The sequence below is a fragment of the Melanerpes formicivorus genome, unplaced genomic scaffold (assembly GCF_026170545.1).
Source record: "Melanerpes formicivorus ecotype bairdi unplaced genomic scaffold, bMelFor1.0.p_v2 SCAF_211, whole genome shotgun sequence".
NCBI lineage: Eukaryota > Metazoa > Chordata > Aves > Piciformes > Picidae > Melanerpes > Melanerpes formicivorus.
The window spans coordinates 144,567-158,687 of NW_027142563.1; the positions used below are offsets into that span (position 1 = coordinate 144,567).

General features: G+C 54.1%; 1 protein-coding gene across 2 annotated transcripts in view; it reads right to left on the reverse strand.

Annotated features, from left to right (window-relative positions):
* Positions 1–310: 310 nt before the first annotated feature.
* PMP22 (peripheral myelin protein 22) overlaps positions 311–14,121 on the reverse strand; it is a 32,911-nt gene continuing 19,100 nt past the window's right edge. For both annotated transcript variants that reach the window (XM_068169685.1, XM_068169686.1), the window contains exons 4-5: positions 8,828–8,968; positions 311–2,537 (exon numbers count right to left, since the gene is read on the reverse strand). In XM_068169685.1, the coding sequence (XP_068025786.1) occupies positions 2,371–2,537; positions 8,828–8,968 (308 nt within the window). In that variant the 3' untranslated portion in view covers positions 311–2,370. The remainder of the gene's footprint in view (positions 2,538–8,827; positions 8,969–14,121) is intronic.

Consider the following 14,121-nt stretch of genomic DNA (forward strand, 5'->3'; position numbering starts at 1 on the left):
AGGCTCTCACCACCCTCAGGGTCAAACAGTTCTTCCTTCTCTCCAGTCTCAATCTCCTTCTTTGAGTTTCAAACCATCTCCCCTTGTCCTGTCCCAACAGGCACTGCTCAAAACTCTGTCCCCAGCTTTCTGATGGTTCCCTTGAAGCACTTCAAGGCCACCAGAAGGCCTCCCTGGAGCCTCCTCTTCACCAGGCTGAGCCACTCCATCACAGAGACCTTTCAGGGAACGGCCATGGAAGCAGACTGGTGGAACTCAGGCCAGTTTATCACCCCCCTCACCCCCCAATGCCAAAAAGAGCAGAAGCAACTGAGTTACTCTGACTTTTATTTCATTGCTTCTTAGTCCACACAGTCGGTATAAAATCAGAAAAGCAAAGCAAAAATGAAACAACAAACCCAGAGACGACCAAAATGAAACGAAGACAACAACAGCAACAGTGTCTGGAGTCCTCAGAGGGCAGCCTGGGGTCTGTGCAAGGTGCCCATTCAATTCATGGCCAGACACATCAGACACACAGACAGAGGGACAGACACCTTGCTCCACCAGCAGACACCCCACCCCCCTACCCCCCCCCCCCCCCAGAGGGCTCTTGCCTGGAGCTTTTTCTGTTCCTCTTGACCACGGGAAAGGGGTCGGGGGGTGGGGGAGGGGAGTGGAATGGGGTGGGGGGTGGAAAAAAAAGGACCTCAGTTATAAATGCTTTATTAAAAATAATAACAACAACAACAACAATAATAACAGTAAGAGCAAATCTAAGTACAAAAGCAGTTACAGCTCATGTATAGTCCACAGAATTAATCTCTGGCCTCTAGCTTCTGCTGTTTAACCTCAAGGCTGTTAAGTGAATTTCCAGTGCAGAAGGGTTAAAATGGCTTTAGCAATATAAGGAATGGTAAATAGATAGCACCATTTCATACATCTGCTATTGGATTTCGTTGCTATACTGGGCTTAGCTTCTTCGTCTCTCAGCTGTACTTTAGCTCCACGGCAAGGAATAAAACGCAGCTCGCTTTGCCCCGGCAGCTCGGCACGGCACGGCACGGCACGGCACGGCACGGCACGGCTCGGCACACAGCCCCCACCGGCACCCCCCAGAGCCTGCGGGGCTGAAGGAGGACAGCCCACGCTGGGTTTGCCGTTCGACCTAAGTGATTTCAAAAGCCCAAATTCCCAGGGGGTGTGGTGGGAGGCCAGGGAGGGAATTCAGGCACCCGAAAGTCATTTAGGCGCGTTAAGTCATCGAGGGCGCTCGGCGGGGCAATCAAAGCCTTTGCTCCGAAATCCCTTCAAAGCTTTGGGAAGCCTCTCCCGGTCAGATCTGGACCTGCACTTCGATTACCAAGATCACAGCATGCGGCAGGAGCGAGGCCCAACCCCTTCAGCTGGTGTCAACAAGGCGTCGCTCCCGTTCGCCCCAGCCCGAAACCACTCAAAGCCGCCGGGGGTGGGGTGGGGGTGGTGGTTCTGACGGCTCCGTACGGGCTGGGACGGGGTGGAGGGAGGAGACTTCAGGTCAGAGAGGAGGGGGAAGGGGGGGAAATAAAACCAAAACACCAAAAACCCCATAAAATCACCACGCTCGTGTTACATTGTTAGGAGTAATAGATCCTTAGGCACTTGCTTTAGGCTTTCAAAGGCAGCGTAGGGTCAACGAAAGCGAACGAGACTATGTACATATATGTAAAAAGTGTTATAAATAGGTTTGTTTTAAACCATAGATACTATATACATCTTCAATTAACAAGTAACCCTTTGAGTGTTTCCTTTTTGTTGGCGGGGGGGGAGGGGGAGGAAGGGAGGGTTTGATTTTGGGAGGGTTTATTCCTTTGCCCTTTTATTTTGATTATTTTTTTTCCTCCTTTTTTTTTTTTCCTTCTTCCTTTTTTTTCCTCTTTTTTTTTTCCCTTCTTTTCTCCTTTTTTTCCCTCCTTTTGTCCCTTTTTTCCCTCCTTTTTTTTTTCTCTCTCCTTTTTTTCCCCTTTTCTTTTTTTTCCCCTCTCCTTTTTTTCCCTCTCCTTTTTTTCCTCTCTTTTTTTTTCCCCTCTCTTTTTTTTTCTCCTTTTTTTTTTTTTTACTCTCCTTTTTTCCTTTTTTTGGTTTTTTCTCTCTTTTTTTTTTTTTCTCTCCTTTTTATTTTCCCTCTCCTTTTTTTTCTCCCTCCTTTTTTTTTGTTTTGTCTTTTCTCCTTTTTTTTTTCATTTTAGTTTGGTTGTGTTTGTTTGTTCATTTCTGGTTAATTCTCTTTTCCGTTTTCTCGTCTATTTCCCTCCCCCCCTTCCCCCCCCCCCCCCCCCTTCCATCTCGCCTCCTCCTCCTCCTCGGACGCCGTCAGTGCCCTGGGTGGGGTCTGGCCGCCTCCCCGCGGCGTCATTCGCGCTTCCGGAGGATGACATAGATGATGCCGCTGGCGAGGGCCAGGGGGAAGGCCAGCCATGCCAGGATGTAGGCAAAGCCATAGGAGGTGTTTTCCGAGGCTTGGTGCCAGTCCGTGTGCCTCACTGTGAAGATGGCAGCGCCGCTCATCACGCAGAGTCCTGCCGGGGACAGAAGGGGGAAAGAAAGGACAGAAGGGGGAAAGGGTTAGAATCATCACAGGATCAATGCTCTGCCTTTCTGAGGCTGATGGAGTTAAGCAGATCACTCTGGTAAGGCTTTTCTCTGCCTCACTCAGAGTGGTTCAGCCGTTAAGGAAAGGAAAAAGAAAGAACTCAAGATGTCTCCCTGGATCTTGGGGTCACAGGATGTCAGGGGTTGGAAGGGACCCAAAGAGATCATCCAGTCCAACCCCCCTGCCACAGCAGGACCACAGAATCCAGCATAGGTCACACAGGAACACATCCAGATGAGCCTTGAATGTCCCCAGAGAAGGAGACTCCACAACCTCTCTGGGCAGCCTGCTCCAGGGCTCTGGGACCCTCACAGGGAAGTTCCTCCTCATGTTGAGGTGGAACCTCCTGTGCTGGAGTTTTACATCCATTGCCCCTTGTCCTGTCACAGAGCACAAGTGAGCAGAGGCTGTCCCCTCCTTCCTGACCCCCAGCTCTCACATTTATAGACATTTATTAGATCCTCTCTCAGTCTTCTCCTCTCCAGACTAAAAAGCCCCAAATCGTTTTGCTTGGAGAAGACCTTCAAAATCATCTAGTCCAACCACTGTATAAACCCAGGCTGGTGCTAAACCATGGCCCTCAGCACCACATCTCTGTGTCTTTGAAGCACATCCATGGAAGGGGCTGAAGCCTGCTTCAGTTCTTTGAGAACCCTTTCAGTCAGGAAGTTTCTTCTAACGACCAACCTAAACCTCCCCTGGTGCAACTTGAGGCCACTTCTTCTTTTCCTAGCACACAAGCAGCTTCCTGCTGGAAACTCAGAGCCAGAGAGGATAATACCCACCCCCCAGCATGGGAAACTGCTTTTATTGTTGGCCCCCTGTATTTCATCTTCTGGAAGACCACAGAATGATTGGGGAGTGTGATGCTGGGGGCTGTGCCCTGGCTGCAGGTGAGTGAAGACATCTCTGCCAGGGTCAGCAAGTAAAGCAGGACCCCCTGGACCAAGTGAAGATGGAACCTCTGGGCCAAGCAAAGCTAAAGCCCATGGGGCAAGCAAAGCTGGAGGCTCTTGACCAAGCAAAGCCACAGGCTTTTGACCAAGCAAAGTAGGAGCCCTTGGAGCAGGCAAAGGAGCAGCCCCTGGGGCAAGCAAAGGAGGAGCCCCTGGGGCAAGCAAAGGAGGAGGCTCTTGACTAATCAAAGCCAGAGCCCCTGGAGCAAGCAAAGCAGGAGCCCCTGGAGCTTGCACAGCTAGAATCCATGGAGCAAGCAAAGGAGGAGTACTTGGAGCAAGCAAAGCAGGAACCCCCTGCGCAGTTAAAGACAGAGCATCACCTGGGCTCATCCATTCATCAGGCAAGCACTGGCTATCCCTCCAGCTCCCACTCCAAACCTGCCCCACTCCCCTGGGTGGCTTATTTAAAACCCAGCCTGTAGCTTGAACCACACTACCAGAGCTGCTGCAAGAGGTCAGGCACAAACCTCATTCCCTTCAAGGCACAAGACTTTATCTTCTGCTCAGGCAACACAGCTGGAGCCAGTATTGCTCAGGCCAGGCAGGTCTGTGCCTTGCCATCTCCTGCCCTCCCCCAGGGCTGTGTGAGGACCTCAGCTACCAACCCTGCTCTACTGTGCTTGTGGCCTGTCCCTCTTCCCCAGCTGCTGTTGTCCACCCTGCCCAGCCATGGGCTCCCCAGGGGCTGTGCAGCCAGGCCTGGCTCCGGTGAGCCACGCTTCAGCTTTGTTTCAAAACCAACCCATCAGCATTAGGGACTGGCCAGAGCTCACACAAAGCCACCTCTATTCCTGCCCCCAAAAAACAAGCTCTTTCAGTCCATCCCAGCACTCCTATTATACAGTGGTGGGGCTGTTGTTGGAGCAGAGTTCCAAACCCCCCCTGCTGCACGGACTTCAGGACCACCTACATTTAAGCAGGGTGATATTTGAGCTGCAGTTCCACTTGACACTGCTCCTTTGTTCTGCCAAAGTGCAGCAGTGGGAACACGTTTCAGCAAGGCGCCGCTGGGGCACTTTCCATTCTCTGAGCAACTCCTACTGCCCCAGCCCATGCACAGCCAGCACAACAATAGCCCTGCCCCGGGCTGGGGGGACAGGGCACAGGCCTGTGGGCACGCTGGGCACCTACAGACAGCAGCAAATAACAGCAGTGATTGTCCTCCTGAGGAATGGGGCCAAATGGAGGCGATGGCTTGGACTGCACTCCTGCAGCATCTGCGCTGGGCTGGGCCTGCAGGACCTGCTCAGGGAGGGGAGGACAACCTGCAGGCAAGGACAACCTGCAGGCAAGGACAACCTGCAGGCAAAAATACATCAGCAAGTGGAGGATCTTTGGAGGTCCCTTCCAATCCCTAACATCACGTGATCACCAAGGTTGGAAGAGACCTCAAAGATCATCAAGTCCAACCTGGCACCACAGACCTCATGACTAAACCATGGCACCAAGTGCCACATCCAATCCACTCTTGAACACCTCCAGGGATGGGGACTCCAATACCTCCCTGGGCAGCACATCCCAATGGTGAATGACTCTCTCTGCGAAGAACTTTCTCCTCACCTCCAGCCTAAACTTCCCCTGGCACAGCTTGAGACTGTGTCCTCTTGTTCTGGTGCTGGTTGCTAGAGAGAAGAGACCAACCCCCTCCTGGCTCAACCACCCTTCAGGTAGTTGTAGAGAGCAATGAGGTCTCCCCTGAGCCTCCTCTTCTCCAGGCTAAGCAACCCCAGCTCTCTCAGCCTCTCCTCACAGGGCTGTGCTCAAGGCCTCTCCCTCGTTGCCCTTCTCTGGACATGTTCAAGTGTCTCAATGTCCATCCTGTGCTCCTGTGACCTGGGGAGGAATAACCTCCCCCTGCACCAGTGCAGACAAGGTGGTGATCTTCTCTGCAGAGAAGGACCTGGGAGTCCTGGTGGGCAACAAGTTCCCCGTGAGCCAGCAATGTGTGCTCATGGTCAAAAAGGGGAATGGTCTCCTGAAGTGCATGAAGAGTGTGGCCAGCAGGTCGAGGGACATTCTTCTCCCCTTCTACACTGCCTTAGTGAAGCCACATCTGGAGTCCAGTTCTGGGCTCCCCAGTTCAGAGAGACAGGGAACTGCTGGAGAGAGTCCAGGGGAAGCTGCAAAGATGCTGAGGGGCCTGGAGCAGCTCTGGGAGGAGCAAAGGCTGAGAGCCCTGGGGCTGAGAGCCTGGAGAAGAGCAGCCCCAGATGGGATCTGAGCACTGCTCAGCAAGAGCTAAAGGAGCTGTGGAGGACAAGGCTTGTCAGAGCATATTTCCAAGCAGTGTGGAGAAGATGCTGGGGAATGCACCATGCCCTGCCACTGCACAACACCCCCAGGTGACCTCCTCTCCTCACTTCTGTTGAGCTACAGGGGAAATCATAATAGGGACCAGCCCCTGCCCTCCCTGCTGGCTCTCAGGGCACTAGTGCCCAGCTCTGCCATCCAACAGTGGCTGTGCTTCTGGCACCCACTGATTCAGGTCCAGCATTGCTGTTGTTCAGGCTCCAAAACAGGAGACCTTCAGCTTTGCCAAGCTGCATGACCCCCAGGAAGAGGTATGGGGTGGTGGAGGAGTTCAGGAAGAGCCTTCTCATCCCATCCCAGGAGGAGGGAGGTCCTCTCCAGCTTTCCTGGAGCTGAGCATAAAGGCAAGTCTGCAGACCTGCAGCAGAGCTTTGTGGTGCCCGGGCATTGCAAGGCATGGATGAACAACTGCAGAGCCTGAAGGCCACACAAATTCCCTCCAGTGGCTTTAGACAGCAAGCTGCACACAGACCACAGCAGGTTCAGCTCCTTTGAGCAGAGCCATCCACACCTCCAAGTGGGATCTCCAGTGCTGACATGCTGTCCAGTTTCCTACCAACAACCCTGAGACTTTGAGCCACCAAGACCACAGCTGCCTCAAGCCCCCTCCTCCAGCCTTGGCCAGGGAACACAGCAAGGATGGCTACCAATGCCCAGCTCTGCATGGCCCATTCAGACCCAGACCTCTGCATAGGAGGCCACAAGGAAGCTTCATGGTGATCAGGTCACACTTTTCCTGTCCTTCATGCTGGCTGAGGATGGCTTTGTCTCCTGCTTCAACAAGGAAAGAGACAGTAGTCCTGATCCTATCCCCCCTTAGGACCCAGCATGGACAGGAGGGTTGCAATCCCATTTTCTCTTCCTCTGAGAATGAGATTTCCCCAGCAGTCACCCATGAGAGAGAAGCCTTCTGCTGCCAGATCTCTTAGAGAAGCTCTCAGGCAGATAACTGCATTATTAATGCCCATTTCTCCTCCTTGTCTCCAGGGCTCTAATGGGTTTCTACACATCCATCTTTCTGAGACAGTGAACTGATCTGAACTCACCACCTGCCTGCTGGCCGAGCAGCAGGTACACTTAGGACAGATTCCATGCCACCCTTGCTAATCCAGGTCAGCTGAAGGCTTTTCCAGGCTGTGTGGAGGCCAGAGGCTTAAAGGATGCCCAGAAGCTTGGTGGTGGAAGCCTCATCCCTGGAGGTGTTTGCAGCCAGGCTGGATGTGGCTGTGAGCAACCTGCTGTAGTGTGAGGTGTCCCTGCCCATGGCAGGGGGGTTGGAACTGGCTGAGCCTTGAGGTCCCTTCCAACCCTGACAATTCTGTGGTTCTGTGAAGCTTCATCTAAAGTCAGTGGATGAGTTTTCTCCACTGCTTTAGTGGCAGGAGCTAGGCTGGCTTTTAGGCTCACATCTAAATGCTTGGTCTCTTGCCCAGGCAGGCAGACCTTGGTACATGGTTGAATGTTCCTACTCTGAATGCTTGAGAAGCCTCTCCCCTGGTTTCATACATGGAAAGGTAAATGGAGCCAGTGGCTTGCCAGCAGCTATATTTGGTAGAACCACAATGTAGGACATGAACCTTGGCTCACTGCCACTGCTGGGTTCTCCAAGAGTTAAAAATAGTGGCTGACAGGTCAGAGTCAGCTGGCTCACCCTGCAGCTCCAGCAGGCTCTTTGCTGAGGTGGAGAGCACCAGGCCCCCTCTTGGTTAAGTTTATAAATAATCATTGGATCCTTTTTCATCCTCACTGCTTCCCCCACCCCGCCAGCAGTTGTGGAAACATTGCCCAGCCCATCAAAGGTGGGTCCCAGAACCAGCACAGCCAGCCTGCACCCTCAGCACCCCACCTCAAGCTGAGAGCTGAGCAAGCAGACCCTCAGTCTGGCAGCCCCCATGCATGTCCTGCCTGTCCCACCACCCAGCACCACCAGCAGAGCTTTGCCTCCAGCTAGGTGGGTCTGGCACCCTGCCCCTCCAAAACCTTCCTGGCTGGGGCAGTGTCCCTCTTGCACCTTCCAGCACACCCTTGGGGCTGACACCGTCTCCTCCCAGCGCCACCGCCCTCCCTCTAGGCCTGGCCTGAGGAGCGGAGTGCTGGCCACAAGAGGCATCACTTTCTGCTTGAAACTCTGACTGCTGGGGACTTAGAATCACAGAATCAACCAGGCTGGAAAAGACCTCAGAGATCATCAAGTCCAACCTGTCACCCAACACCTCATGACTACTAAACCATGGCTTCAAGTATCACAGTATCACCAAGGCTGGAAGAGACCTCAAAGATCATTGAGTCCAACCTGGCACCACAGACCTCATGACTAGACCATGGCACCAAGTGCCACATCCAATCCCCTCTTGAACACCCCCAGGGATGGGGACTCCACCACCTCCCTGGGCAGCACATTCCTATGGCCAATTACTCTCTCAGTGAAGAACTTTCTCCATGATGCACAGCTTGGATACAGTCACACATTGCATAGGGTTGGAAGGGACCCTTAAAAGTCATCTTGTCCACCCCCCCCCAGTCAGCAGGGACATCTCCAGCTAGATCAGGTTGCCCAGGGCCAGACACATGTCATAGGCCCTGACAGATGGGCCCCCTCCTGGGGTGGGACACATCCTGCCCTGATACTGTACAACAGACCCAACTGACCTTGTGCATCTCTTGTTGCCCTTACCTCCACTCCCCACTTCCCCTGAGCCACAGACAAAGCTGTAGTGCAGCCCAGCCCCTGCCCTCCTTGGCTGTCAGGGCACTGCTGCCCATCTCTCTCAGCCAGCAGTGTGAGACCTCAGCAGACCCAAATGATTCATCCCCCTTCCCCATCACTAAGCCCTGCAGGAGACCATTCAGTGGCTCTCCTGTTTCAGCACCCCAGAGCATGCTCGCTTCCAGCATCACACAAACCACCCCCTCCCCCCTTTCCCCCCATCCATCAAGCCCCACTTACCAGCTAGGATTTGGAAGAAGGCAGTGATGTAAAACCTCCCACCCTTGGTGAGGGTGAAGAGCTGGCAGAAGAACCAGAACAGGGACAAGACACTGAAGATGACTGAGAGGATCATCATCGCTTGGACAGACTGCAGCCATTCTGGGGAAAGACAGACAGACAGACACCTCAGTGCTGGCACCACAGACAGGGAGACCCCCACCCCGTGGCCTTGGCATCAGCCCCTGTGAAGCTTCTGACTAGCTGGGGGATGCAGCTGCTGGTGAGGTCCAGGGCACAGGCAGGATGCTGCTTCAGATTTAGGATGATTTGTGCCGAGGTAGAGGCCCCTTGGGATAGGATGAGGGGGAATGGGTTGAAGCTGGAGGAGGGGAGCTTTAGACTGGAGATTAGGACTCAATTCTTGACAGTGATGGTGGTGAGACACTGGAACAGGTTGCCCAGGGAGGCTGTGGATAGGATACCCCTCAAGGCCAGGCTGGATGATGCCTTGAGCAAGCTGGGCTGGTGTGAGGTGTCCCTGCCCACGACAGGGGGGGTTGGAACTGGATGAGCTTTAAGGTCCCTTCCAACCCAAACCATTCTGTGATTCTGCAGGCATCAGCTCACATTTTCTTGCCCCTGCTCCCTGGGAAAGGTCCTGGCCCTGCCATTTGTTCTACCTCAGTACAAATCATCCTAAAGCTGAAGCAGCATGGTGCCTGTGCTGAGGACCTCACCAGCAGCTGCATCCCCCAGCTATTCAGAAACTTAACAGCACAGGAAGGGTTAAAGATCACTTTAAAGATCATCCAGTTCCAACCCAACCCCCCTGCCATGGGCAGGGACACCTCCCACCAGCCCAGGTGGCTCAAGGCATCATCCAGCCTGGCCTTGAGGGGTATCCCCAGCCTCCCTGAGCAACCTGTTCCAGTGTCTCACCACTCTCACTGTCAGGAATTGAATCCTAATCTCCAGTCTAAAGCTCTCCTCCTCCAGCTTCAACCCATTCCCCCTCATCCTATCCCAAGAAGCCCTTGCAGAAAGCCCCTGCCCAGCTTTCTTGTAAGCCTCCCTCAGGGGCTGGAGGGGCGAGCTTCAAGGCAAAGCTTCTCCCCCAGCTTCACCTCAGGCCCTGGGTGCTGAGCTGAGGTAGAAACACAAAAGCCACACGTGGCAAGCCGGGGACACCCAGCTGGGAGGTAAACCAAACACCCAGGGAGTGAAACCTTCTGCTCTTGTGGACTCAAACCTTTTGTGAAGAGCCTTCTTCCCCCCGCCCCCGGCTCCCCCAGCTGCCAAACGCAGCTGCTTCCCAGGGCAGAGCAGTTAAAGCAGCCCCTGCCTGAGTGAGTCACTGCCCAGCTATTTCCAGGCTTCATGGGTGTGTAACTCCCCGTGTGAAAAGAAAAACCAACCACCCAAGCGACCCTAAACATAAATAAATAAACAAGCAAAGGGCTGCTCCAGCCCATGAGCTGCTGGAGCTTGACAGAGAGACCTCCCAGCGCCCCAGGACGGGGCCACGCTCGCAAATCTCTCTGCCTTGCCCTTGCCTCCTGATGTCTGAGCTCAAAAGGAGGATTGGCAGCCACCCCTGAGAGGTCTTGAAGGAGGCAGCATGGATTAATTCACCACAATAGCCAGGCAGGACCGAGGCACAAACCCTCCAAGTGAAAGGCAGAGGGGGCAAAAAAAAAGACCATGCTTTGAGCTGGATCCTCAGGCAGGGGAGAACTGGGCAGCACTGAGGTCCCAGTCTCATGTTCCTGCCCCAGTTTTGCTCCCACCAGCTTCACTCCCCTGCTGCAAGCAACAGCTTTCTGCAGCAGAGAGCTGCGAGGTGGCAAAAGTGCCGAACAAAGAGAGGCTTCAGCTCAGCAACCTGCAGCCCTGGGTGTGGCAATGAGGCCCTCGGGGATGCCCAGGGCAGTGTCTGCTCCCAAGGAAGCCATCACGCTTCCTAGCTGAACCCTCACAGGCTGCACTTGCTGAGAGTGGAATTTGATGTGGAGAGCGAGGTGCTCAGCTGGGCCAGCAGGGATGATCCAGGCCTCCCAGCAGGGATGATCCAGGCCTCCCAGCAGGGATGATCCAGGCCTCCCAGCAAAGCCATGCCTGCAGGGAACATCCTGTGCCGTTGAGTAATGTCTGCCGGGCCTGACTTTGGAGCATCAGCTCTGCCTCTTGGCTCCGCATCTTGCTTCCAGGCATTGCAACAAAGCAGATTCAGGTCCTGCTCACCAGGGCAGACTGAAACCACGCAGAGCAGCCTCTGCTCGCCACAGACAGCTTTTCCTTCCCCTCCCATTCACACTTCCCATGCCAAACTACCCTGCAGCTGTGCTTCACTCACTTCAGTGACACTGTGTTTACCTCTCAGAATGGTAGAGCTTGGAAGTGATCTCCAGGGATCAAGTCCAACCTCCCTGCCACGGCAGGTACACACAGAGAAGGGCACACAGGGCCACATCCAGGCTACTTTTGAATGTCTCCACTGATGGAGACTCCACCACCTCCCTGGACAGCACCTCCATGTGCACCATAGAATCACAGAGTCAACAAGGTCGGAAAAGACCTCAGAGATCATCAAGCCCAACCTGTCACCCAACACCTCATGACTACTAGAACATGGCACCAAGTGCCATATCCAATCCCCTCTTGAACACCTCCAGGGATGGGGACTCCACCACCTCCCTGGGCAGCAGATCTCAATGGCTAACAACTCTCTCTGTACAGAACTTTCTCCTCACCTCCAGCCTAAACCTCCCCTGGTGCAGTCTGAGACTGTGTCCTCTTGTTCTGGTGCTGGATCCCTGAGAGCAGAGACCAACCCCCACCTGGCTACAACCTCCCTTCAGGGAGTTGGAGAGAGCAAGAAGGTCTCCCCTGAGCCTCCTCTTCTCCAGGCTAAGCAACCCCAGCTCCCTCAGCCTCTCCTCACAGGGCTGTGATCCAGACCCCTCCCCAGCTTTGTTGCCCTTCTCTGGACACCTTCAAGAGTCTCAATGTCCTTCTTAAACTGAGGAGCCCAGAACTGGACACAGGACTCAAGCTGTGGCCTAACCAGTGCTGAGCACAGGGCAGAATGACTTCCCTGCTCCTCCTGGCCACACTGTTCCTGATGCAGGCCAGGATGCCATTGGCTTTCTTGGCCACCTGGGCACCATGTTCCTTAGGCAGGAGCAGCCAGCAGTGCTTCACTTCCAGGAAGTCCCAGTCTGGCTCTCACACTGCTGTCCCATGTATTCCACTGGTACCAGCCAGCCAAGTAGGGAAACCTCCCTGCCTCAGCCACACCTGACCCTTCAAGCTCTGCCCATGCTCAGTCAGTGGGGACATAGAGGGGCTAGGGCAGCTCAAGTGATGCTAAAGCCCAGGTCCTAAATCATAGGATCACTGAGGATGATCCTAGAGGTCTTTTGCAACAAGTCCAACTTCCTACCCAACACCCCCACGACCACTAGCCCATGCCCCAAAGTGCCACATCTACTCATTTTTTAAGCCATCCAGGGATGAGGACTCCACCACCTCCCTGGGCAGCCTCTTCCAATCCCTGACCACTCTTGCAGCAAAGACATTTTTCCTGATCCCCAATCTAAACCTCCCCTTGCACAGCTTGAGGCCACTGCCTTTTGTCCTGTCATTAGTTACCTGGGAGAAGAGACCAAGGCCAGCCTCACTCTAAGCTCCCTTCAGGTAGCTGTAGAGGGCAACGAGGTCTCCCCTCAGCCTCTCCTTCAGGCTAAACAACCCCAGTTCCCTCAGCCTCTCCTCATAAGAAATGCTCTCCAAACCCCTCACCAGCTTTGCTGCCCTTCTCTGTACCTGCTCCAGCACCTTAATGTCTTTCTTATACTCACTCAGGTGAAGAAGGATGTCCAGATACTAAACTGCAACCTCCTTCCATGCTTCAGCACAGAAAAGGCTTCCGTCCCAGATCTGAACAGCAGAGCTTTCACCTCACCCCCTCCCAAGCCCTACAGCTGTGCCCAGCTCCATGCACCAGCAGAAGTGAAGCCTGCACCAGCCCCAAGCCCTGCACCCAGGGAGCTAAGCCTTTTGTGCTTTGAAAGGCTGTGGGATCTGGCCCAGAGAGAGGAGGCCTTTCTGCTGGGAGGTGGATGCTCCAACTGCTGCTTATTTTAGGAGAAGGCTGTATAGCCAGAAAGCTGAGCTGAGCTGAGCTGCCCTTTTAATTGCCTCTGCCTCCCCGTGCCTCTTTTTTGGGGTTCTGAGTGTGAATGGTTCATGGGAGCTGTGCAAAGTCCCACTGGCATCAAGAGCCCTGTCAGAGGGGCAGAAAGGCAGGGAGGGGGGAAAGCCCCCCATGACCTGAGGGGTTTCAGCAGCCAGCCCCTGGAGAGCAGAAGTCACACGACTAAGAGATGATCCTACAGAGCAGAGCTCTGGGGCTGCTCACACCCAGCCCTTTGCTGACTCTGATTGCAGGGTCTCCTTTGTGAAAGCAACGGGCAGGACCCCCCCAGATCAGACCCACAAGTCTTAGGATGAGAGGATACAGCCACAAGCTGTGCCAAGGAAGGTTCAGGTTGGACATGAGGAACAATTTCTTCCCCCCAAAGGATTGCCAGATCATCACTCAGAGACCCACAAGTCTTAGGATGAGAGGATACAGCCACAAGCTGTGCCAAGGAAGGTTCAGGTTGGACATGAGGAACAATTTCTTCCCCCCAAAGGATCCCCAGATCATCACTCAGAGACCCACAAGTCTTAGGATGAGAGGATACAGCCACAAGCTGTGCCAGGGGGGGTTTAAGTTGGACATGAGGAACAATTTCTTCCCCCAAAGGGTTGTCAAGGCTGCCAGGGCAGTGGTGGAGTCCCCATTCCTGGAGGGGTTCCCAAGCTGTGTAGATATGGTGCTGAGGGCCACAGTTTAGTGGTGCCCTGGCAGTGCTGGCTTAAGGGTTGGACTCCATGGTCTGAAAGGTTTCTCCCAACCTAAATGATTCACAGGATCACAGAATGCCAGGTTGAAAGGGACCCCAAGGACCATCTAGTTGAATCTTTCTAGTTAATAGTCCAGTTGAAAGGAGCTGGCCCAGCACCCTGGCAAGCTGAGTCTTGAAGCTGTCCTGTGTAGGGGAATCCACCACTTCCCCTGGGAGATGATTCCAGTGTCCACCTGTTCTCCTGGGGAAACATTTCCTCCTGGAGTCCAAAGGGAATCTCCCCAGCAGCACCTTGTCCCCATCACCTCTTGTCTTTCCCATGGGACTCCTTGTCAAATGAGAGTCTCCATCTTCTTGGTAGCCACCCTCAGTGTGCTGGTCCATGGCATAAGGTCACTC